The sequence below is a fragment of the Falco rusticolus genome, chromosome 3, assembly GCF_015220075.1.
Source record: "Falco rusticolus isolate bFalRus1 chromosome 3, bFalRus1.pri, whole genome shotgun sequence".
Classification (NCBI taxonomy): Eukaryota; Metazoa; Chordata; class Aves; order Falconiformes; family Falconidae; genus Falco; species Falco rusticolus.
The window spans coordinates 74,267,713-74,292,567 of NC_051189.1; the positions used below are offsets into that span (position 1 = coordinate 74,267,713).

Sequence of the window (24,855 nt, forward strand, 5' to 3'; positions counted from 1 at the left end):
TGGAAGCCATTATGTAAATAAGCATGATTTCACGAGCAGACATCCACTGTTGGCTCTGTAGCTTTTTATAGCCTTTATTGGGATATAAGTAAAAACTTAGAAGGAATTGAGACGTTCAAACTGTTTCATTTTGGTTCAGAACCTATTCTGGAGTTTAGAATACTTGGCTTCAAAAGACTTCAGCATAGCAGATATTGGTCATCTATACATCAATTATTTTCTGATTCTGAAAAGGGTAGAAGGAAGTGAGCCCACCTTGAATTAAGTACAACACGGTCATACTCAAGCCAAAGCAGTAATTGCCTTGCTGATCTTTGAGATGGACTCACATCTCTTTCTATATTTATAAAATCCAAACCACAAAATGTTGGTAAGATTTGTAGCAAGCCATGCTGCACTCTGTACAAGGTTTTGCCTTTGAATTTTTTAGCTTTTTAGTCTTAATTGACTGGTGAAGAGATCTCAGAAGTCTCAAATGCTACTCGCCAGTTCTAGGAGGTGAATTTTGAGTCATTTCATTGCAAATCAGATCTCTGTGATTTAGAGACAGATGTTAAGACTGTCTATTGTCAGTGGTAGCGTATCTCAAGGGAGGATTTGGATGCCAGCTATCCTTCATCCTACAGTTAAAAACTATTTCAGTTATTACAGTGGGGATGTATTGTCTGTGGACACTTCTTATGGCCTGCATGTGAGAAGCTGAGTCCTGTGTGTATTTCAGATCCTCCATGAATGCCTTTGCCATTGTTCCTGCTGCTTTTCTACTTGATCATGGAAAATGAATGTTTGCAGAGGAATGTTTCACTGCGCTTTTTATAGTGTCTAGGACCAAAACTTAAGATATATGTGTTCTCCATCCTGGCATTAAAGCACCTATGTTCTGTAGGGGCCTCGGGTCTCTGGAAGAATTCTTGCATGTTCAGGTCTTATAATTCAGCAACGCAGGGCTTGGTGATGTTTGCTTAGTCCATTTTTGGTAAGTCAGTTTAGGTAATGACAGACAACATAGTAGTGTTATTGTTTAAAAGTAGTGATTTTTAGGTAGAGTCGTTTCAGCAAGCAGTCAAGGTCTGGAGTTGACGTATCAGATAATTTTGGCGTCAGGAATGCTCTTATCTTTTTTCAGAAGCTCCTGAGAATGCTGTTACTAAGTATTGTATTCATTCTTGTCACTGTGACAAAACTGCTGAGTTGTTCCAGCTGCAGTCTGGGAACAATTCTGGTGTGAGCTTGTGAGTACTGCTTTTCCTTATCTGCAGCAGCGAACAGAGCAAAACAGACAACTGCAGAATATTGTAGAAGATTTTATGGGCTGCTTCTGTCTTCTGACTGGGAAGTTTGGATGCCCGCATTACCCTAAATCAGTTCAGAGGAAACCTGCTGATCGAGATTTTGTTGATGTTATATTAGGGAGGGAATTTAGAAGCACCATTTAGTCATAGTAAGATTTATTTTTGCAAAGCAAAAGCTGAAAGCTTGACTTAAGGGAAAAAAACAACAAAACCAACCAACTAACTGTGCAGTAGATACCTGCATAAATCTAAAGCTGTTCTTTCAATGGTCCAAGTCTGATTCGGCAATCAGAAGGACTGAGGGAATTTCTGTAGCTGTATTAACTGCTATAACTTTGGGTCACCTCATAATGGTGTCCAACTCTGGACTGAATGTGAAAAATGAGGACTGACAAACAGGATTAACAGTATAATCTGTATTATGCAATCCCTGATTTCTTCTAGGCAAGTTGCATCAGGTCTTTCCTGTTCAGTAACACTAGTAAATTTGGAATTGTAATTGGTTTATGTTACTGTCCTACAATAGGGCCATATCCAGGTGACCTAAATCCTACCTAGTTCTCAATGCCTGTTTTTTCTTACTAGCTGGTTCTAGACTGTGTTTCTTGTTCATGTTGAACTGCTTACACATACGGTTTATAATCAAGGTAGAATAAATTACATAAAATTGACCAGGGTTCCTAAGCCCTTGCCATAATTTATAATACAGTTCAAGAACTAACAGGAGACTTAAAATTACAGGAATACATGACTTTATAATAAAGTTGCTTAGTAATTCTGATTCCAGATTTTGTAAAGCTTTACACCATTATCATCCATTGTTTCATTTGATATATTGGAAGTTGTATTGTTAAACTGGGTTTTTATTTTTAAAATGTGGAAAAAATAATATGCTTTCTAGGCTGAAGCCAGAAACACTTGAAGATGATCTTGACAAATATGCTGGAATTGCCATGAAAATGAAAAAAGAAAAGGTTGACCTTAAAGAGTTTTCAGCATACTTGGAATTTCCAGTTTCTCACACATTAGAAAGTATGTTTGCACTTTTTGACGAGGTAAGAAACAACATTGTGTTTAAAAATTATACTACTTTTGGTAAACTCTGCTTTAGCCTAATTCTGTTCCAGTTGAATTCACTGAGTCTGATTTGGGCCAGCACTAAGTACTTTTGAGCACTTCACTGCAGTATTTGTCTGCTGCATTTCCCTTTCAGCAAGGTAAGGACACCTGTCGTCAGCTAAAAGCATGCATTCAGGTAGAAATTAAAAGGAGTATTAGTTGGACAAAACTGATCTTCTTTCTAGATGCAAAATATGAAGAGAAAAAAGATGGTTTCAGGCTAAACCTCTGCTGCAGCTTGTTGCAACTGAATGCAATGCCTATTAGCTGATATTTCCCTTAACTTGTAAATAAATGATTTGTTCTTCTAGGATGTCTGAAACCCGAAGGACCTAGGAAGGTGACAAATGAGCCAGTTTTTCATTCCTCTGGCAATGAGTCAGGATAGGGGGGATGGCTATTATCTTTGGATGAGGTGCTGTTTGGACCAAGAGATGGATATGTCCACAGTGTTCTCTGTTAGACGAGAGAGCAGATGTCATGTATTCAGGGCTTAAATTTGGCTACCTTGTCTTCTGGTTCTCTGATTTTAATTTTGACCCAGTAATTCAGATGGTTTAACATAAAAATCTTAAATATGCAAGTGAAGGGTGACAGTAGCAACACTGTCTTCCAAGAATCTTTCAATTGTGACTGCTGACTGAGACTCTGAAAAGAGCCCGCAGAGCTTTGACCCAGGTTCTTGCCCTGAATTCCATTTCAGTGAGACTTTTTTGTAATGATCTTCCGGAATATTTTGCATCTTTAGCAACTGTTAGTTATGAAAGTTCTCAGACAAATTGCAGTGTTTTGAGCTGACATTTTCCTTCACAGAATGAAGATGGCATAATTGACATTCGGGAATTTGTCATTGCTTTGTCAGTTGTCTGTAAACCTTCCAAAACTCTGGAAACAATTCAGTTGGCATTTCAGGTAAGCGGCATTTTCTTCCACTATGTAGTATACTTTAAAAAAAATAAAATACTGCCACTAGACTTAACAGAAGCTTGTTTCACATGCTCTTTTAATACTTAATTCCATTTTAAAATAACAGTAATGGAAATGTGATTAAGAGGTCATGTTCAGAGGGAATGCACTGCAAGTTTAAGTTGTGTAAAATGATGGAAGTTTGCAGTTTGAACTAGTTCTCCATGGTACTCTGGTAGAACCTTTTTCAGCACCTTGAGTCTCAAACATGAAGTCCTTTGTATTGATTCCTCTAAACGAAAGGCTAATGAGTCGTGCTTACTACTTTTATAATGTTTCAATCAAGCATTATTTTTCAAGTTAATGAAGTATTTTAAAACTTTTCCTACATGTTAATAGAGATTAATCTTTTTACCCCCTTTTGTCATCCTGATAAGATTTTCTTCCCTCTTAGTCTTACCATGTTGCTGTGTTGGTCCTACGGTCTCTGCCCAGACTTTATGCTTCCCCAGAAGCGTTCCTGGTCTTGTTCTAGCCTCAGTGGTTTGTTGCAGCATCAGCATAGATGGTTAATGCAGGCTTTTTGGGAAAATGACAGTGGTAATACTTAATGTTTGTAATTCCAGTGGTTTTGTCGGACACCTTGATTTATTACTTTTTACTCTAATTTCTTTAATGTTGCTATTCCAACATGCAAACTTTGCTGCATCCTGTGTTGGCTTTTCCCTTTGCCTCGAACTCACGTGATCTTTAGAGTTACTGAAACTGAATAGTGCTAACTCTTGATCTTGTCATCACTGGTGAATGCATGGAGTTGAGAACATTAACTGCATGGTACTACGTGGTAGCCTTATTTTCTGAGTAGCTTTTTTCAGGTTCTTCAGCATACCTGTATTCTATGTTTTACTAAAGAAATGAGGCTTCTGTGAATGTTGAGCATACACATCTATCATTCTTACCCTTTGGCCAGTGTGAAACAATTTTGGCAAAGGAGGAAGCAGGAACAAAAATATTTATATCCTACAGATATTGTGAAAATCTGCCCCGTAATAGCTGCTGTTACTTACTGCTACTTCTGAGGGAAAAGCAGAAAAGTCTCTTGCTTATTTTATTTGATCTATATAATGGCATAGAGAATGGTCAGGTGCTGTTTGATCAGCTCTGTCTTCATACTAAAATGAATAAGCTTAAAAGTAAACTTGAATATGGCTTTTGAGCAGTATTTCAGTGATGTCATGACACATAATGGGCAATATACTGTTACTATTTTAGGAGAAGAAAAGCTCAGATTAGGTTATTATTTGCTTTTTGAAAGCACCTAACTTTAATAGAACTGTTTCTTAACAAAAAAAATAAAATCTGTTCTTCACTATCTGCTCTATTCTTCAACTCAATACATCATTTTGAGTTCCCTGATTAATTGCAAAATACAAAGTTAGCTGTAGAACTGCAAAGAAGTTCTGTGTATGTATGAAGAAGAGGAAGCACTCAGCAAGGGAAAGAAGGCATGGCTCATTTTATCATGCTAATGATGATTGGAAAGGTTAAAAAAAAGTCTTGAGATGAGGAAATTTTGCTTGCAGTATTCTTGAAAAAAGGTAAAGAGAACTTTTTAAAAATCCTTTCTTCCTCCCCTTTCCTGGGTTCAGGTACAGTAAGATATTCATACAGCTTGTTGGGAGCTATTGAAGAGTCTAGCCAGTTCATGAATGTGTGACTTCAAACAGTTGCTGTCCTCTGCCATGTGCTGCTTTTGGCAAAGCACCTTGCTTTTTGTTTTCAGGGATAAAGTGCAACATTTCACATAGCTGAACAAGTTTTCCAAGTGGAAGTGTTTAGTATATGGTTGAAGAACTTGAAAAATAGGAGTTACTAAGCCACCAGAGTTCTAAAGCAGTAGGCAATTAAAACAGAACGGGGGATTATGGCAATGAAGTCAAAGAGCAGCACTGCAGTATAAGTGCTGTGCATTCTCCCTTCCTAATTGCTAAGGAAACAAAAGTGTGTTGCAAATCTTGCCAATGTAATGTTTGTGAGCCTTACCATCAAGTATCATCTTCTGACTACTTGGTCTGTCAAAATATAGCAAGTTTAAGTAAACAGGTGTCTTGTCCTGGCCCCTACTCCTTGTGAAACAATGTGCAAGTTTGGTGCTCAGAGAAAAAGACAAAGATTCCTGATTTGAGCATGAATGTAGTCTTCCATAGTACTTCACTATTTTTTTTATTATTCCTCTGACTTTTTTATTCTATTGAGGAATAAAATATAGCCATTGTCTTGTGACAGCAACTTCTGTTTGTGAGAAGAATACATACTTATGCCTGTATTGTTCAATTTCATCAGTTCCCACCTTCTCAATGATATGTAGAAACTAACAGGAATTTTCCAAAATAGCATTTTTTACATGGTTCAGTATTGTTGAATGCAGTGTTGTCAAGCTTGAAAATGAGACAAGGATGTTTCAAAACCTCTTCTGTCTCAATTTCCATTGCACAGGCAAATTAAGTTACTTTAGAAAATATGATGAAGTTCTGTTTGTTACAGATGTTTTGAAATACTTGGGCCCTTTTTCCAGGGGAAAACACTGTAGATATAGGAAGATAGTGAGACTGTGAACAACTATTTTTAGTTATCAGTCTCCTGTCCATAGTGAAGCTAACTCTTTTGTGAGGAAACTCTTTGTTTCAGGACTTAGGAATATGCAAATTATTATTTCCTAGAATTTTGAACAAGCATTTGCAGAAAATTATAGGCCCATCACTTTTTGGAGTAGGATTCTCCTGATTAATACAAAGCCATTTAGATGTTGGCATTTTATGCAAACTGACTGTTGAATCAGTTGGATATTGGTGAAAGGAATCTTGAATTTTACATCTGACCATGTGGAAACAGTACCTGCTTTAGGTTGACCTAAATGTATCTCCTGATTCCACAGACTCTCTTGAAGTTCGGACATGTAGCGCAATGGACTAAAAATTTTTCTTAATTGTCTGCAAAATATTAAGTTTTAAACAGTCTTGTCTCTGAATATTGCTGAAATGCCACGGGTTGGACATGTAAACATAACTTTTTTCCTGAATATAGCAAGCTTTACTTTCTAAGCATACACAGGTTAAACCAATAGGCAATACTGTCTTTTACGCAAACTAATGAGAAATCCTTAGTAGATCACAGCAATCTGAGAGTGACTAGAATTTCCAATACCAAATTCTAATTTTGCATAGCTTGTGTTGCTGTTTATAGGAGTTAGCATTCAGCTTTGCAATGATTTATCTTGCTGTCTTGATTCATAGCTGTACCAGTCAGAAAATGAAACTATAACAGCAGAGGATTTGGCTTGTATTCTGAAGACTGCCATGGGTGTTTCACAGATTAATGTTACACATCTTTTTAGAGCTGTAGATGAAGAAGAAAAAGGAGAGATTAAATATGGTAAGTATTTTAAGTGGATCTTAACTGTCACAAAATACCAAAGTTCTGTGAACTCATGTTGATATACAAACCAGTTATATTTTTATTAAACTTAACCTTTTAGTTAACTTGTTGACTTTAACAATTATAAAAGCACTGCAGACAAAGTATATTTCCATTTTAGAAAACATATTCAAGTTTCACCTTTGATATCAAATGTCAGGTTTGCATGTTTTGCAGAGGTTTCCCCTTCTACATTGTCAGACAAAATACCTAGATTAGCTCTTTCAGCATATTCTGTTCTGTGACTTCCATGTGTGTGAGTATCTATGTTTAAGATAGCTCTGTGCTGTTGAGGCAAATAGGATCCCAAGCACTTTTCTTTGGGTTCTGCTGTGTATAAGTTTGATAAATATTCCTTAATATCTTCAGAACTTGTTCCAGCAAGATCCAAAATGTCTACTTACTGAGATCTGTCAGAAACATTACCCTGTTCAATTCAGTCCTCTCTGGAGTTTGAGATTTTTCATTTGGATCCAGTACTGATAAAACATTGAGGGATGGTTCCTGGCAGAGTTGTCAGGAGATGGATTTGGATACAGACTATTGTACTTGTGTGAACAACTGTTTCAAATTTTCTGAATTTATTTTCTGAAAAGATACAGTAGTTTTTTAAAGAATTACTTGGAATGGGATCTACAGTAAATATTCTAGTCATTCCCATGCAAAAATGATTATGCTTAAGGTGACTGTAAGAGCATCTTTGGTACTCTTGGTTGAATTATTATACTTGTCTTACCTTAGTTGGGCTAACTATCAGAATGACCTTTCCCAAAAAAGGCTATATTTTCATAGTTGTTAATATGATGCACACATGGGGTGTTGCAAAAAGGAATAGATCCTTGGGATGGGCTTCAAGCATCCATGTGAAAAAACGAAATGCTTTTGTGCTTCTACTGCAAGCCAGACCCATTTTAGACTGATAGCTGATTGCTTTTTCCTTGTTAGATGCAGGAAAAAAAATAGATACTCAGTTGGATTCACTGAATGTGCTTAACTGTTTTGATTATGATGAATCAGTTTGCACTCGAGTGTTTCTAATATATAATTGCAACTACTACCACTGTTAAGTACTTTATATATAAAAGTTCTGTGTTTCTTGAAAAAGGTCAAATGCATCACGTTCTCTGATAATTTTTTTTTTAAAAAAAAAAGTTGAAGTTGCATTAAATATTACTGAAATGAAGGTTTTTGCTGTATGCATTTTCAAACATTTAAGGTTTCGGTTTCTGTTCCCTGCTGAAGACTATCATTTACTTGATCAATCCACCTGTTGTACGTACAGGTTTTTCAATGTAGATGGTAGCGTTGGTTTTCATGGCCTGAACATCATCAGCTTTTGTTAAAGTTACAAGGTCCAAAATACTTTAGATCTGTATAAACCAGGGGTCCTCAAACTACGGCCCCCCAGGGTCCTCAATCCAGCCCCTGGTATTTTCAGACCCACCCCCACCCCGCTGGGGGTTGGGGGAGGAAACCCAGCAGCCGCAGATGGCTGCCTGCCACTCCATCTGTGTGCCGGCCCCCTGGTAAAAAGTTTGAGGACCCCTGGTATAAACTGTCTATAAAGGATACCCACTTTTTTATTTGCAGAAGGATAAAGTTATGTCTATTGCATTGTCTTTGCATATTGCCTTTACAATAGTTCAGAGGCAGGGCTGACCTACAACTTCAGTGCCCCTGCGAGCCAAATGACATTCCCTTGCCCTTTGCAATATTGAGAAAAACATGTCTCGGAGAAGGGTGGCAGAGAGAGGCAAAGCTGTAGTAGTTCCCTGCTTCCACACTAGCCCAGCTGTACCAGGAGGAACAGGGCTTCACTCCTCTGAAAGGCTACTTCAGCTGTCATCTGCACTGCACTCCAGGGAACTCACAGCATCATCTGATCACGAGCTCTTCCAGGATAACTCAGGGAATTTGAGTGGGCTGTGTGTGATGCACTGTAGGTGACTGAGTTAGTAATAATGTTCACATCCAGCTTTATGCAGTGTCACATTATAAGAATAGCTTCTTATGACTTGGATCCTGTACAGTATCTTGTGTTCAAATCATGTCTGAATTATAGGCAAATTGCGACATGGCTTCAATATCTAACTTTTAACACACAATGTTACTTATTGATGTTTAAGGACTTCCTGCTTCCCCTCCCCCCCCAAGCTAATCTTGTTCTTTTTATTGTCTTACTAGTATTCAAAGTTAAAATCAAGTTTTTTCATGTGTTACAAATTAATTATCTTCTCACAATATTATTCTCTAAAATATTACACCTTTTGAAATTATGAGATCCTGACAGTGGAAGACAGCAATGACAGCTGCTGTTAGGCTGAAGAGAATTGAGTGCAGAGCTCTCTTTGCTGCATCTCAGCTCTGGGGATGTGGTAAACTTCTGCTAAAACAAGCTACGGGGATATCATTATGTTAACTGCTGCTATTTTTCTCCAAAGTGATCATGTGATTATATATCTGTAAGTATTCAAATTTAGCATCCTTCTGTTTCAAAGAGCTGATAACAACAATTTTTTTTTAGATGACTTCCACAGATTTGCCGAATTGCACCCACACTTTGCAGAAGACTATCTCTATGCTGATCAGATGGGAGCTGAGAGTGTCTTGGAGACATCATCTCTTTCTGCTCCTAATGGTATCTGTACTGACTTCAGCCCTGAAAATGCTGAAGATAAAAACAAGCCCTTGCAGAAGAAACTGAATTAACACTACAACTGTTACCTTCCTCTCCTGGTGAGAGGATTGTCTTTTCTTGGGATTTTCATAAGTCACTCCAACTATACAGCAAATACCAGTTTTGTGTGTGAAAGTTCTTCTACCTTAATACTGTTCTTTGAATCACATGTGCTATATTTAACAACATGTTCCAGGTTTCTTTGGGAAAGGTGTTTTTATTTTTTCAAAAAGGTCTTTGAAAGGCAAAAATGTGAATGTGCTTCATTATTAATGTTCGTATTTAAAAGGAAGCGGCACGCTTATTTATATTCCATTGGCTAGTTTCATGTACAAAGTGTCGCACAAACTGTGCATGTATAAAGAAACTGTAGCTACTATGGTGTTAAGTGCACTTTGGTGATTAGTTTTTTCCCTAGTTATGGGGATGTTTATTTGGGGCCAAACTTTGCTGTCCATATTTGCATAGTCAGTCTTGTTGATGTCAGTGGGATTATTCTGTTGAGCAGGGCAAGCATATTTTGGCCCTTTGTTTTGGTTTCAGTGAACAGTTCAGAAACAACAATGCAAAAACTTGCTAAGGATTACCTTTTATTTCTATTGTTGAATGACAAAATTGTTTCTCTTTGTCTGTTCCATGGTAGAATGAAAAGGAAAGGCTCCTTATCCCTCACCCCAACCTTTTCTACTGTAATCTTCTGGATGCAATTAAACGTTATTTTTTTTTCCAAACTGACATGCCACATACTGTTTGCAAATAAGTGATAAAAGTGTGCTTTTCTCTTATAATCAGTGTAAATCATATCCACCCAACATTTAAATAGGAGACACATACACAATTGTGTTTAATCTAGATTTATCAGGAATCACAGGTTTCTTTTATAACAAGCCTGTGTATACAGGTAACTTAGCATGGAACAAAGCTAACACGTGAAAACTTTGTTGTATCAGCACAAGTTTGAAAAGGTTGCAGTTACTTCAGAGGCCAAGCCAGTGACAAGTTGCAGAACATACTGAAAATGCTAGTTAAATCTCTACAGCAACATTACATACACTGCATATAACATATATGAAGGTTAAATTATTTTAGAACTGTTTAAAAAAAAAACAACAACCAAAACTGAAAACACTTGTATTAGTAATGTTTCTTATCTTTCCTTTTGTAAAGCCAGCTGCCTTAATTACCAATAGAAGTCTCAGCGAAAAATTTAGATTATTACAAAATGACAGAGCTTCACTGATTAGGAAATGTGACAAAAGCCTCAAGGAGCAGGAAGGAGGACTTTGTCACAAAATAACTGATGGCAGCTCTACTTCCAGACAAAAAATACTTTCACATCACTTCTATGACAAATTTTGTAGGGCTGTGCTAAAATATGATGGGTTTGTGACTGGAAAACTGTTGAGATATGAGTCTTCCACATGTTAAATTAAAACTAGATTTGAAAGGGAAGACTTTTAGCAGAAGGAAATCTTTTAGTACCTAATGCTTTTATTACTATTTTTTAAATAGCAAGAGGCATTTTAAAGCTCCTAAGGACATATTCTAATATGTCCTTATAAGTCCCTAACCGTATGTGGCAAGTCTGCAAACTGAAACCAGCTTTAATAGAAAGGGTATGGGGGGGGAAAAAAATGTAAGAAATTACACTTTCTGTGGAGTATGTGGAGGTAGGTCCTCATTTGGAGGCAATATGTAAATAAAATTTAGGTAACGCGTGCCAAGCTGACAGGGCTGCAGCTGACTGGCAGACAAGATTTGAATTAAAAGTGATCATGAAAAATGGAAATGGTTTGGAAAAATAAGGCATGTGAGGAACTGCGCTTAGGGAATAGTCAGCTGCACAAACTGAAAAGAAAGTGGGTATTACTGCATAAAACATCTTGGGGCAGCAGAAGTACAGAATATTACAAACTGAACACTGTTAACTCATTGCTGTGGAAAAGATAATTATAGTGGGATACATCAACAGTGTAGCCTGAGAAAAGTGTGGTGGTATTTCTGTGTTACCAAGGTGTGATAAGGCCTTACCTGAAATACCTGTCCATGTTGGGGCACCTGAGAGCGATGGGAATACCTGGATAGTCTAGAGGACAAAGTACTCAAAGAGATCAAAAGTATTCCTTAATCCAAAGAACAGGAGACTGAAGAAAGATGTGAAAACAGTCTTCAAATATGGAAAAAGTTGCTATAGAGAACATGGGAACAGTCTTTTCTCCACATTGATGGTAGATACAGGCCATTCATTTAAAAGGCAAGTTAAGCATTAAGAAAATCTCCCTGCAATGCACCTAGTTAAGGTAAGGAAAATAGGTTATTCCAGGTGGGGTGAGGAGCCTTCCTTCACTGGAGGTTTTTAAAACAACAGGCAGCGAAGATGGAGACACTTGATTTTGTTGACCACCGCCCAGGGCCATAGGGATACGTCCTGAGGTCTACTTTCTGTGATTGTATAGTGTGTATTTAAGCTAGTATATATGTGAAGGCACATGAACTGTAATCTAGGTGTATCACATCCTCTCTACAAGACTTTATGGCATGTGGCTCAAGCTGGCTGCCTAAGGTAGTTATCTTTTGCTTTGTATGTGAGCTTGTGAGTTTGAGAATTTCAGAGTGTGGGGAATGAGATAGGAGTTCCCTGAGACATGTGTCTGAAAAGAAGAAAAAGGTAAGCTTAGTACCCCATGGACAGCTGAGGTGAGAGAAGCTCCAAAGGAAGAGATACTCTGTCCGTATCTGTGAAAGAGCAAAGAAAGCTGATTGAGGTTGGCTAAAAAACAAGTGTGCCTAATTTGCATGGATGGTGTGTGTAATTTGGGGGGGTCTGCCTTGTGAAAACCGAAGAGTTTATTTGGTTTCATATTTGTTTTGGTGGGGTTGTTCCATGTTTGTTTGGTGGCAATTCCTTGCTAATTATGGTGAGTGTAATAGCTGCACTTGAGTGCAACTAAGTTGTGGAGAGTTTGGGTTGAAGGGTGCTGCAACCTACAGTAGACGGGCCCTTAAACAAATGCCACATTGCGTGGTGAAGAGGCACTGAAAGTTGTGTGCGTCAGTGAGTTCAGTCCAGAGCTGCTGCTGAAGAAGGCCAGGACCAGCGCGTTGTTTGCTTGGTGAGCAAGTACTCTTGGTGGAAGCAACCATTTAAAAAAAACACAAAGAACAAAAAACCCCCAAAAGAACACTGAAGTTGAATTCTGAAATGAATTGCGATGCTCCCTCTTCTGTGAAATTGTTGAACAAGGTAAAGGGCATAACAGGATGAATGATACGGTGAAGTCACGATCAGCCTGCATGGGTTTCCATAGTTAGATCACACACAATGTCACAAAACCAGAGGTTAATTAATATAATTCAGGTTATTTTATCATCTGTAGAATATAAAGCTGTAATATTAGTGCCTTGTAGTGACAGAAAAGCCAAGTTAGTGTGGGGTGGTAAACTCAGACTTATTGTTGAGGGCTGATGCCTATAACGCATTGCATTACTGCAGCAATGTTCATTATAATCCAGCTATCAAACTCCCGACTGCTGAAATGTTTTAGTAGTCAACTAAGTACCCTTTTTTAAAAGGCATCCAACTGTGGAACAGCTGGGTTGTGACAGTCAAGTTTCAGTGGCTTACTGCAAGCTTCCTTTCCCCTTCACCAAACACTGACGTGTAAATGCTTTCAATGAAAATATTACAGATTTTACAAACACATTGTTTTCTTTTAACGTGATATCAACAGCCCCTAAATTTAGAGGGATACGTATGAAGAAATTACGTAAGTTCTTTGCAACAATGTCTCTTGATCCTTACACAAAAAATGCAGGGGTATGAAGGTGTTTGATGCTTGTGATAAGTGTTTTACTACTTTTGTGTAATACTGCCATCCCTTGCCAGTAAGGCTCTTGAATCAGCCTACATTTTTACCTCATGTATGAGACACCTAGCCAAAGCTTTGCTATTCTGATATGTTTGAACAAGTATGCTCTGTATTTTGAATGTAATTAAAGTAACACAGAGAACCATAAAATCCAAGATACCTAGAAAGTATCTTTTTTTCTTCACTTCTATTTCTTCAGACATAATAAGACCCCACTAAAAGCAGACAAATGTTTTAAGAGGTGGAAAGGATGTTTAAACCACTGTCTCTACCACAGAAAGGCAAGAGCTATTACAGATTGCTCAGGAGTCTACTGCTGTAAGCAGATATACTTAGAAGGCATTATAGGCAATTTGTAAGCCTTATGAATAAGATAAGATGTAAAATTAATTTTATATTGATGAATTACATTGTATGTTTCAATGCATTTATTGTAGCTAGAATAATCTTACTGTGATGAAAAGCAACCAGGCATGGGTATGTGTTTGCTAATCCCACTTTGAAGGTATAAATCCTTAGGTCACAAAGGTTGAAAAGGAGACTGGTTTGCAGTAGGGAAGTGAGGCAACCTCTAGTGGCAAAGCTGCTAGAACTATGCAAACTGAATAGGTTTTGGCTACTTAAAGCATTGGGCTGGTTGGAGTATCTTTTTTTTAATTCATAAAATGTAAAACATTTTTCTGGAAGACGGATTGTTGCACTTCAACATCTGCATAGCCTGATAAATTTTCTGAAGCAGAGGTTTTTATTGAGTTCCCTTACAAGGCCATGTTTGTATTGCTATTAAGTTAGTCATCCTATTTCTATATTACCATGCAGTAAGTACAGCTTTTCATGTTAATTGGTTTAGTCCATATTCTGTTCTCTGCTTCTTCAACACTGGTATTATCATTAAAAAAAACAACACAAGTTGTGGAACTTGAAGAGCAGGTGCTGTAGATTCTGTGATCTCAGAAAAATACTATAAGCACAGTTTTGCATATAGGATGGACAGAAAAATTCTGATGAAAAATCCTGACCAAATCAGATCAATTTTCCTTTAGGTCAGTGTGGATCATAGGACCTTCTGAAATGGTGTATTCTGCTTAATGAGATGCCGCTGTTGGTTTTATTTTTTTTAGCAGCACTTTCATGAGTTCTAGAATTAAGAAATGACAAATACATAGGCCAAGAGTTTTACATTAACAAAACTTAAGTTCAGATTCTAAACTTGCGCTGAAGCACAGAAGTGCCCTGTGAACCAAGCACTTTTCAGCTACCTAAAAAGTAACCATCTGAACTGCAGCTACTTTGGAAAACTTAAATTACCTAATTCATATGGCTAGATTCTTCACAAAAAAAGAGAAGAGTAGGTCCAACAGTTCGAAATTGAAAGTAAAATTTATCAGTGCCATTGATAGTTATTAAATTAGTAATTAATTTAATATTAATTAATCAGTCCAGCAAAACTGCAAGATCTCTTTCACAGATGAGCAGGAAGACTGAGACGGTCATTCAGGTAAATCCGCAGTCCTGACTAGGTAGAAATTAAGCCAGCTGTTCTTCAGTCAGAGGGTGCAGCATTGTGTATCCAAGCAATGACAAGGTCACTGGCAGCACAACCAGTGGAGTTTCATCTGCTCTCAGCCTTTTTCCTTTGACAACTGGAAAAAAGTATTCAAAAAGTATTCAAATGGGAACTTTGTAAGACCTCCTTAAGGTAAATTTTCCAGCACCGCCTCAGAGGAACACACACAGTTGGTCTATGCTGTAGCCAAGGTAGTGAACTGGGTATACCTGTTAGTCACTGCTATGATTAAAACGTGCTTAAATTATATAATACTGAGGTAAAACTACTGAGAGAAGCAGCAGCAAACAGGCAGCCATTAGATGTGCCTGAACTTGCATCTATGAATATTTCTTGCATCTCATAGTCATCAAGTTAAGACAGTTTCTTTCTCTAGGAAACCTTTCAGGGTTATTTCAAGATAATTACTTTCACTTTTACAAGTGGAGGAGTGATTTGTTTTGTAGAAAACAGCTTCTTTTTCCCCAGATGATATGATGTGCTGTATCATGTGTAACGGGATTAAACTGAAGTGGGTGATACCAAGAGAACAGAGGATTTAAGAGGCTCATAAAATGAAAGGTTTATGTTTCTGTGAAATATACCTTTTGGCAGCAGTTGACACTGCCTAGATTTCTTGCAAGTTCATTAGGCAAAATTTTGCTAGTTCTGTGACAGCAGCAGCTGCTTCTTCAGTTTTCTTTAGCCAAGTGGCAGAGCAGAGTATTCCTGTGCAGGCTAACCTCGGGAGGCCATGTATAACCACTGAAGACATATTTGCAATATTCAAATGGTCAGTCTCTGGGAATGGAAACAGTAGAATCCCCTTAGCACAGATTGCACCTGAGTAAGTTATTCCTGTTAATCAACTTATTTAGGTTTTTTTTAATCAACATAGTTGTCATGCTTCTTTATACTGAGCTAAATTGCACAGGGCTATATGAACATCTGAGTTTATTTGAGGTTAGCTTTGGGATCTCAAAAAAGGTGCTGTATGATAATCTGTCAATATAGTGTTAAGTTTCAGTTTTTTCACTTTGACCGAAAATGTTAGAAGCAAGAGGAAAGTCGTAATGACTTTTGTAACATTCTGTTTTGATATTATGAATGGGGTGTTATCAGAGTGTGCCGGTTGCGAGCCATGGAGTCAGCTGCAGAAAAAGCAGGCTGAACCTCTGGTCCTGAAGCAGCAAGTAGAAAAGCCCATGAAGACTAGCATGGCAGCAAAGCCTTCACTGCAGGGTGGCCTTTTCCCCCAGTAAAGAAGGGTCTATTGCCTCTTAGGCTGGTAAATTCAGTTTCTGTACCTCTAGCTCTTGCTTCTGCCATCTGTTCTTTGCAGGTGTGTCACAGCCTGAGGGAGACCTTGCTGCCTCTTAAGCTTAAGTGACATTCATGAACTGGTCTCCCTGAGTAATAAGCGGCAGGTGAATGTTGCAAGTCCTACTCTAGTAATGCTGCTCAAAACTAAGCGTCCATGTACTGCTTTAGCTTGTGCTTGCCATTAGGTAAAGGATAGCTTTTTCTTTTCGCACACTATAACCATTGCAGGTGTGTCCAGGTGACAGCAGATCTGAAAGAGCTTATTAAAATTCTCATTTCTCTGAACAATAAGAAATTAAATTTAGAAATACAGTACAATTAAATCTTGAGGTGGATTTTCTGATTCACTATGTCACTTTCAGTGTGTGCCTGTTTACAAATTCCGAATGCAGCATCTGTAAATGTGATAGCAGACAAAGACTCCTCATGGATACTGAAGAAAGCTGATGTTCAGACACTTTTCATCCTACCATGGTACTGGAAATGAAATTCATCAGATGATAGGTTATTTCCAAGTGTATGAATGTATATGGGGGAAACCCAAATACATGTCTTTTATTTGCTATCCAGCATGAAGACAATTTTGTATTTTAAATGCTAAAGAAATAAACTTGTAAAGATCTTGTATGCCCTAAGTATATATATTTGTCTTATGTTTTCTTTTATAATGAAGTTCAAGCAAAACATTTCTTATATTTCAGGTGGTTTAGGTTAGCCAGTGCTGTATTTCCAGACTATAAAAGCAGTTTTTAAGTGAACATCTAAAAATGAAATTGTATTTTTAAATATGTGCATTAGAATTCCTTAAGTTAAACATCTCTCCTTAGCAGTTGTACATACTTGGACAAAAAGCGAAACCATTGCTGCTGCTTGTCTGTATATTTGTGTTTGGTGATTTGTTCATATTGCTTTCTCCAATTGCTTTAAGGGTATTAAGAGCTCCATGTAAATCAGTAATGTTAGAAATAGAAGTAAATTTCTTTAGAAGTGATAGATTTTGTTTCCTGGAGGAGGACCAAGACTAAGCATCTCTGCTAACCTCGTGTTACGTACTATACAACTTCAATGTTGCAGCATTGTGCTGAAAGTATTTGGCATCAGTTCAATGGGACCACTTTCTAAACCTTTTTGTAATTCCCAGCATCTCTCCGGTTGCACAAGACATTTATAATTTCATTGCAGGTACCAGTTCCATCTTTTTGGAAGATTAAAACAGAGTTATCAACAAGCTCGGAAATAATTCAGAAAAAAATGTTTTTGATCTCTTGAATTATTGTTAAACTTTCATTGAGGATATCCTTTATATATTTTGGAAAAAATATTGCTATGTTTTTGGAACACACTTGAGAATTTAAAAGCAAAAGCAAAAAAGTTAACCTTTTAAATGATCAAATTTTGGAATTTTCTCTTAACTGCTACTGAATCCAAGTTAGGCACTGCCATGAAGAGGATGCTTTTCATTGAAAACCTGTGCTGACAGAGCAGGAAGCTGTTTTGTAGGAACTCATTTGCAAGGTATGACGTGGCTGTTCGATCAGTGGTGTACAACTTTGGTTGACTTCAAGGCTGCTCAAGCAGGCCTGGTGTGTTTAAAGATGCATATTGGCTGCAAGCTTTTTATTGTAATAGCTCATGGATATGCAGTGTAAATCTGTAACAATATATAGTGCTACTGGGATAATAATAATCTGAATGCATATTTTCTGCTGTAAATTTCCCTCCTATGGTATGTGTACATAGACTATTACCTTTGCACTGAACTGACCATACTTCATATACTGAAAAGCAAAAACCAAGTCGTGTACTAAAGGTGACTGTAGCTTGTTGTTCCAGTTGTGAAATACTTTTGCAGAATGAAGTATAACTTCAGTGCTAAAAATTTGATTTTTATATTTTTTATTAACATGCATGGAAGAGACTAAGGATAATATTTTTTAAAACTGAACTTGTTTTTGTACGTTTTTCAATGTTTAAAAGATATGATTTAACATTACCTCTGAATACCAGTGATCAGTAAATTCTTAAAGGAAATACCTCAATTTGAGCATTCTTTTCTTGTTAATTGCCTGATCAGTTGAAGTGGACTATAGCATGTGAAGAACTGAGCCAAATGATGTAAACATTTAAACTGTGCTATATAAGTCATATGATGATTTGCTAAAAGAGGACTAAATGATACACTACAAGTGTTGATGTGCAGTATACAATCATGGCTCGTTCTGCCCAACTGGACATTTTCCTTATGAATGGCTTGTAAAATGAATTTTCAGCGTGAAGCCAAATTAAAAATTAAGGAAAAATTGTTTGGTTTCCTCTGGATTTTGTTTCAACTTAAGTTTTTTATAAACAACAAGACTTACAATAAGGGAAAGGATACAAATCATAATTATGAGTAAGACCAAGTCCATATATGTTTAGGTGTACTTTGTTGATGCATGTTCTCTGTAGCACTGTGTATAGGAGAGCAGTGCTTGTTTACCTGACAACTGGGAGTATGAAATATAGGAGTTTAACGGGTTTTTGTTTGGGTTTGGGGTGTTCGGGGGTTTTTGTGCGAGTGTGTGGATTTTGGCTTGTCTGTTGCTGTTTTGTTTTGTGTCCCCTATGGACAACAGGGATATTGATTTCAGTTATGTTTTCTGTGTTTAAAGAATAATATTGAAAGATCAAAAAATATTCAGGAAAGGGGCTCCAGGAGTCTGGAGAACAAGTCTGTCTTAATTAGATTGAAGTAGCTCTGGCTACTTTTATTTATCCAGGAAACAGACAAGAAGTGACCCAACACTCCAGATACCTACATACATAAGAAATTCGTAACAGTGGGTGGAAGAAGGCATAACGAGGTCCACTGGATATAAGCTGAACCAGTAACATGAGCACTTTTAAGAATGCAAGTGAAACACTGCAGAAGTTTACCAGAGGAGTTACGTATGTCCATCATGATAGGAAGATCTCAAGGGAAGACTTGTTAATGTTTTTCTTAACTGGAAATTAGAGACTTAACAGTATGGGGTGGATGCAAATTTTGAGTATGTTCTTTGGCCCAAGTCAGGTTAGCCATGCAGTGGTCTGGGGGAAGGAACAGATGTCTATAGGTGATAGCAAATGCGTGTAATTTCATTTCATGTAAGAAAAAAGTTTTAATACTGTGTTTGTCCAAACCAAAAATTAATCTAGTTATTTCTTCTTCCTACTGTCAGGCTGCCTACTAATCAGGCAGCAATGTGGCACACTTTCTTATGAAGAAAAGCTTTCAAACCTGGAGCTTTTTGCTTGAATATATATTTCCCCCCTTTCTTCTGCTCTAAAATGCAAGTAACTTATTTGCTCTATACTTATGGAAGTAGATTATACTAGAAAATGTTTTAACTAATGCCAGAGGATATCAGAATGCAGTACACTTTCACAGTTACTTATTACGAAACAGAAGTGATTGACATTTTAATGAAATATTACAGATGTGTAAATGCACAGAACACATGCAAGAATTCTTTCTTCCAATGATAGAGATTCCCTGCCTGATACCATCTGACTTTAACTTTTTCCCTGCTGTGTGCCAGGAAGCATGAGGCCTGCCAGAGGTGACAGGCTATAGTCCTGGCGCTGCTTTGCCCTGGCAGCAGAGCCCTCCTCTGCTGCTTCTGCCACTGTGCTGCCTGGTTCAACAGGGAGCCGGTGCGTCTGAATCTGCAGCCAGCCCTTCCTCGCTGCTCTCGTTTCAGTCTTTTCAGGTGACACACGTCTCTGCTAAGGTAGCAGCGTGCGCTGTGTGCCCTGACATCGTGCCTTCTTCTTCCCCACCCTCATCTTCCCACCTTTTCTCCTGTTACTCTCCACCATTTTCTTTTCTTGAAGAAGGTACCCATCTTTGCCTTCCCCTGTGGTATTTCCAAGCTCTGTGCATCTTGCTATGTGCTTAGGTGATGCCCCAGACTGCCTGAGCCATTCTCCTGCTGGTGTGCCTGTTTGGCTTGCCTGCATTGCGGGGAAAGCTCCCTGTTGTGCGGCCTCGCAGCGCAGCTGGGGCAGGCTTCCAGCCCAGGCTTGTGCCTTTTCTCCCCAAGCTCTTGGCTGAGATGTACTTGAGGGACATACCTGTGCCACTGCTTTCTCCTGGTTGACACCATGCAAGGAGACATCTGAGAACCCCAAGAAACTTTTTTTTTTTAAAAAAAAACAAAGCTACTGCTAGCGCGAGCCCTGGAGGAGCATTCCCAGCTCCCTTGAGGGGCAGCGTATGGCAGCTCGGGCCAGTGCGAGCAGAGCTCGGCCGGCCGCCCGGGCGGGAGTGCGGGCTGCTCGGCCTGGCCCTTCTGGTGGCTGCCACGACCCGTTGCCCCTTTCCTTTTTTTTTTTTTCTTCTTTTAAATCATATTACACTACTTTTCAGTCTGCGGCCAAGTATAAACGGTAAGTCCTTGTTAAGCTGCTGAAGGATATGCTGAAGGGTATTTTTTTTTTAAATTATGATTTCTCCGTATCTGTTGCTGCTGTTCTCCTGCCGCGGCCAGGGGCACAGGGGCCAGGGGGACAGGAGCCTCCTCTCCGCCTTCCTGCCCCCTTACCGCGCCTCGGCTGCGCAGCCTCACCTCGGGCCCGGCCCCCACCCACGCCACAGGCCCCCGTTGTGAGGGGGCCAAAATACAACGTGCCCCGAACCCCCCCAGCCGCTCGCCGCCCGACTCGCCGCAGAGCCGGTGTGAGCAGCGCCCGCGGGCCGCTCCCCCCGCCCCCCCGCCCGCCGGGACAGCAGCCTGCGTGGCTGCGGCGCGCCGGGCCCCAGCGCCCCCTCCCGGCTGCGGCCGCCGCCCCGCTGACGTCACGCCGCGACGCGCCCGCCGCGGAGAGGGTGTCCCCGCGGCGGCTGCTCGCCGGGGGCGGTTGCCAGGCGGCGGGGCGGCGCTTCCTCCGCCCGCCGGAAGTGACGAGGCGGGGCGCGGCGGCTGGCTGCGTGGGGGATGCGCGAGCAGCAGCGGCGGCGGGGCGGCCCGGGGCGGCCCGGCTGATCCCGGGGGGGGGGCGGCCGCCATGCCGAGCCGCAGCTCGTTCACCAGCCTGGTGGTGGGGGTGTTCGCCGTGTACGTGGCGCACACGTGCTGGGTGATGTACGGCATCGTCTACACGCGGCCTTGCCCGGCGGCGGCGGCGGGCGGCGCGGCCGGGTGCGTCTGGCCCTACCTGGCGCGGAGGCCCAAGCTGCAGGTGAGCGGGGGGCGGGGGGCCGCGAGCGCCCGGTCTGTGGCGGTGGCGGTAGCAGCTCCTGGCGCCCGTGGCCTCTCGGCTGCCCGCCCGTGGAACGGGGTCCTCTGCACAGCCTGGGCCCGCTCCCGGGGCAGGGGTGGCGGGGCCCGCTCCCGGGCCTGTCTGGCCTCGGGCGCCGCGCTGGTGGGCGCGGGCTGGGCCGGCAGCCGCGGTCACGCGTGGCCTCCCCGCCGCCCGAGCGCCGTGCCCGGGCCGGTGCCGCCGTGGTCGCGGGTGGGGGACAGCAAGCCGGGGGCGGGCGGCCGGGGCTCGGCGCAGGCGGCCCTTGCCGTGTGGGGAGCGCCCGTGGCAGCAGACGGGTGGGAGGAACGCCTGGGGTTTTCTTGCTTACTGATTTCCGATGTCCGGTGTCAGCGCGGTGGAGCAGCCGTGCTGGACAAACGGCTCAACGCACCTGAGAGATTTTTGACTTCGCAGTGGGTCATCCTCTTAAAATGTATCGAGGGGCCGTGTTACCATGTGTTTCAGCCCCCAGAAGGACGGAAGGGATAGCTGACACCTGCGTTAGACTTTTCCGTTGTTTTCTTTCCCAATGTATGTGGCCATCGCGCGGCAGGGGAGGTTGGTGAAGCTGAAATGCAGTTTTACACTCTTAAGCACACTAATGTGTGAGTTTAGTATTTCCGTGCTCTGATTTCCATATGCTGTGTTTTGATTCCAGTTGAGCGTGTATACAACCACACGGTCAAATATTGGTGCTGAGAGCAACATAGATCTGGTTTTGAATGTGGAGGATTTTGACATTGAGTCCAAATTTGAAAGGTAGGTATCAGAACTGCAAGTTCTTTATTTAATTCTGAAGCGTGCATCCTAACTAGTAGCTACATGTATGGAAGTATGAATGAAGCATGGTAGACTGTTAGTGATAGTTGTGTTGAAAGAGTAGAATAGTTAGTTGTTCTTGCAATTTTTTTTGGTTTGGGTTTAAAGCTATTTTTGCATGTCGTACAGGCTATTCAGTTCACCTTTTTTTCCTAAAGTATTAACTGTATTTGCTATGCTAAGGCAGGAAAGATGTTAGTTGGATTTCAGCCTCAAGATTTGTGAACGAAATGCTGCTGTTAATAAAAACAGTACTTTTGTCTTTAATTAAAGTTTACTGGGATATTTCATGAATTAAATACTGTCTTTATGGAATTGGTGTGCTAAGTTCACCTGGCACTGAGGAGTGTAGGTTCTTAGACAAATTTCTCTTACATTGAAAATCATTTCATCGTTGCCAGAAACAGCTTGCAAAATAAAGCTACATGGAAATGCTTGTTTCTCTCCTGTAGATTTTACAAATCTTCAGTGCTGTTCCATGTTGTCTATCTTAATTTTCAGATTCTGCTCTAAATATTCATCTTACTAGCTGTGCTAGATCAGTCATGTATGTACGATGAGCTAAACTTAAGCACTGGTTAGTTTAGATCAGTATACTGTTTTCAGCTATAGAGACAAATGTTCTATAAAGCTGTGCTTTGCCTATAATAGTAAAAATTACTTTCCATTATGAAAATTGAAATGAAAGTGCATGAAAATGCTTGAGACTTTCCTCTAATAACATCTGTAGCCAGTTTATCAGCTATATGATATTTTTGTTCTTAATAGCTGTGGCTTCAGATCTGGAATAGAACTTGGAAGTCAAACTGTGTTCTTTTTTCCTGTGTTTTAGCAACATGATATAACTGTTTCAGGGCTAATAATCATAAAAGTAAACCCTTTTCTGGTAGTTAAGGGTTTAGAGATCTTCTGAAGGGATGTTGGTGCTGAGATGGAATAAGTTTGTGCCCTTACACAAATTTTTTGAGTATAACACTGCACTCTACATGTGCCTCTATACAGTTAAAATTATTAGAACTACTTGTTTTTGAGCTTCATATTTGCTGCCTCACTTTTTTTTGCTTAAAACAGTCACCTTATTCTTGACTCTCTTGTCACAGAGTCTCCCAGGTTATTTCATGCTCTGTTTTCTATAATTAGAGAACACGTTGGTCTGCAGTTTAGGTCATACTCAACTTCATCTCCAGCAGACTTGCGAGATATAGAGTTGTTTTACTGGCAAAGTCAGCCAGCTATTCGAAGTATTGAGAGCAAAACAACCTGAGCAAATTTGCAGGAATAGAGGAGATATGTGAGGTTGCAAGTAGGATGATTTCTTGGCTAAGAGAAGAAGAGTGACTTCATGATTTGGGGCACCAGTGTAGAGTTCTGTGCTTGGCATGCCATAGCTGAGAAGATACTTTATTGATGCAGAGTGCTTGGCAAAACTTTTGTCATTTTCTTTTTAAACTTTATATCATGTATACAATCTCCTATTCAGCACACGGAAGGCTGTTTCTACAAGTGCTGTGATAATTTTGGCCCTATGACCTATGGGCAGGGGAAAACAGTGGAAGACTTGATGATGCAGTCCTGTATTATCTAGGGAAATAAAGTACAGATTGGACAAAGATTAAGCTATCTTAAGATAACAGTAAACTTTGCAAATGCTGTGACACATACTGGAGTATATAAATTGGTCCCATTAGCCAGAACTAATTGGTGTGTGCCAGGCAACCCAAACAACTCATATCTCTCTCTCTCTCTATTTTTATTTTATTTTTTTATTTTATTTTTATTTTTAATGTCCCCAGCCTTTCTTTTGATTGCTTCCAGAACATCTTCAATGATCCTTATAGGTAACAGCTAATAATTTCAAATATTTCAGCGTGTGCTATGTCATCTCATAATGTACTTGTTTTGTATTTTAGGACAGTGAATGTCTCTGTACCAAAGAAAACCCGAAATAATGGCACGTTATATGCATATATATTTCTTCATCATGCTGGCATTTTGCCTTGGCATGATGGTAAGCAGGTGCATATAGTAAGCCCTCTGACCACGTATATGGTCCCTAAACCAGAAGAGATTAATTTGCTTACTGGAGAATCAGCCACAAAGGTAGGTGGTTCTTCCATCTATAGATGAGCAGCTGCAAAAAAAGTAATTTCTTCTATAGACACTTCTAGTGTTAGCATCTGCTGTGCTTGTATCTTTACACTAACAATGATATTATGGGAAAAAAAATCAAAATCCTTCTTGATTATCAGCTCGTACCCTAGTAGTAGACCACACAGATGGCAGAGGTAGAGCCCTCTAATAACACTTGCTGCTATTAAAACACTTCACTACTTAACGTTATTTCTTTAAGGATTCAGTGCTTTTGGTAGAAGTACTGTATTGTTCTGTAACATGATGCTGCTTTCTGAAGTGGATTCATGTGAATCAATATCTTTTGCCTTTATGAAACAGAGAGATAACCTTGATTTTGATATTGGTCAGTGACCAATGTAAAATTGCTTCTTTTCCTTCAGGGTGTTCTTACTTTCCACTTCCAAGAGAGTAGTAAGATACTTGACAAATGCT

General features: G+C 39.8%; 2 protein-coding genes across 2 annotated transcripts in view; both read left to right on the top strand.

Moving 5' to 3' along the window:
- Nucleotides 1-18,507, top strand: part of LPCAT1 (lysophosphatidylcholine acyltransferase 1) — a 68,320-nt gene extending 49,813 nt beyond the window's left edge. The window contains exons 11-14 of the mRNA XM_037379824.1: nucleotides 2,194-2,347; nucleotides 3,225-3,323; nucleotides 6,611-6,749; nucleotides 9,316-18,507. Of these exons, the coding sequence (XP_037235721.1) occupies nucleotides 2,194-2,347; nucleotides 3,225-3,323; nucleotides 6,611-6,749; nucleotides 9,316-9,500 (577 nt within the window). The 3' untranslated portion in view covers nucleotides 9,501-18,507. The remainder of the gene's footprint in view (nucleotides 1-2,193; nucleotides 2,348-3,224; nucleotides 3,324-6,610; nucleotides 6,750-9,315) is intronic.
- Nucleotides 18,508-21,203: 2,696 nt separating this feature from the next.
- The window catches only part of CLPTM1L (CLPTM1 like), a 30,887-nt gene continuing 27,235 nt past the window's right edge, over nucleotides 21,204-24,855 (top strand). Inside the window, exons 1-3 of the mRNA XM_037379548.1 lie at nucleotides 21,204-21,408; nucleotides 22,130-22,230; nucleotides 24,201-24,390. Coding sequence (XP_037235445.1) covers nucleotides 21,235-21,408; nucleotides 22,130-22,230; nucleotides 24,201-24,390 — 465 coding nt within the window. The 5' untranslated portion in view covers nucleotides 21,204-21,234. The remainder of the gene's footprint in view (nucleotides 21,409-22,129; nucleotides 22,231-24,200; nucleotides 24,391-24,855) is intronic.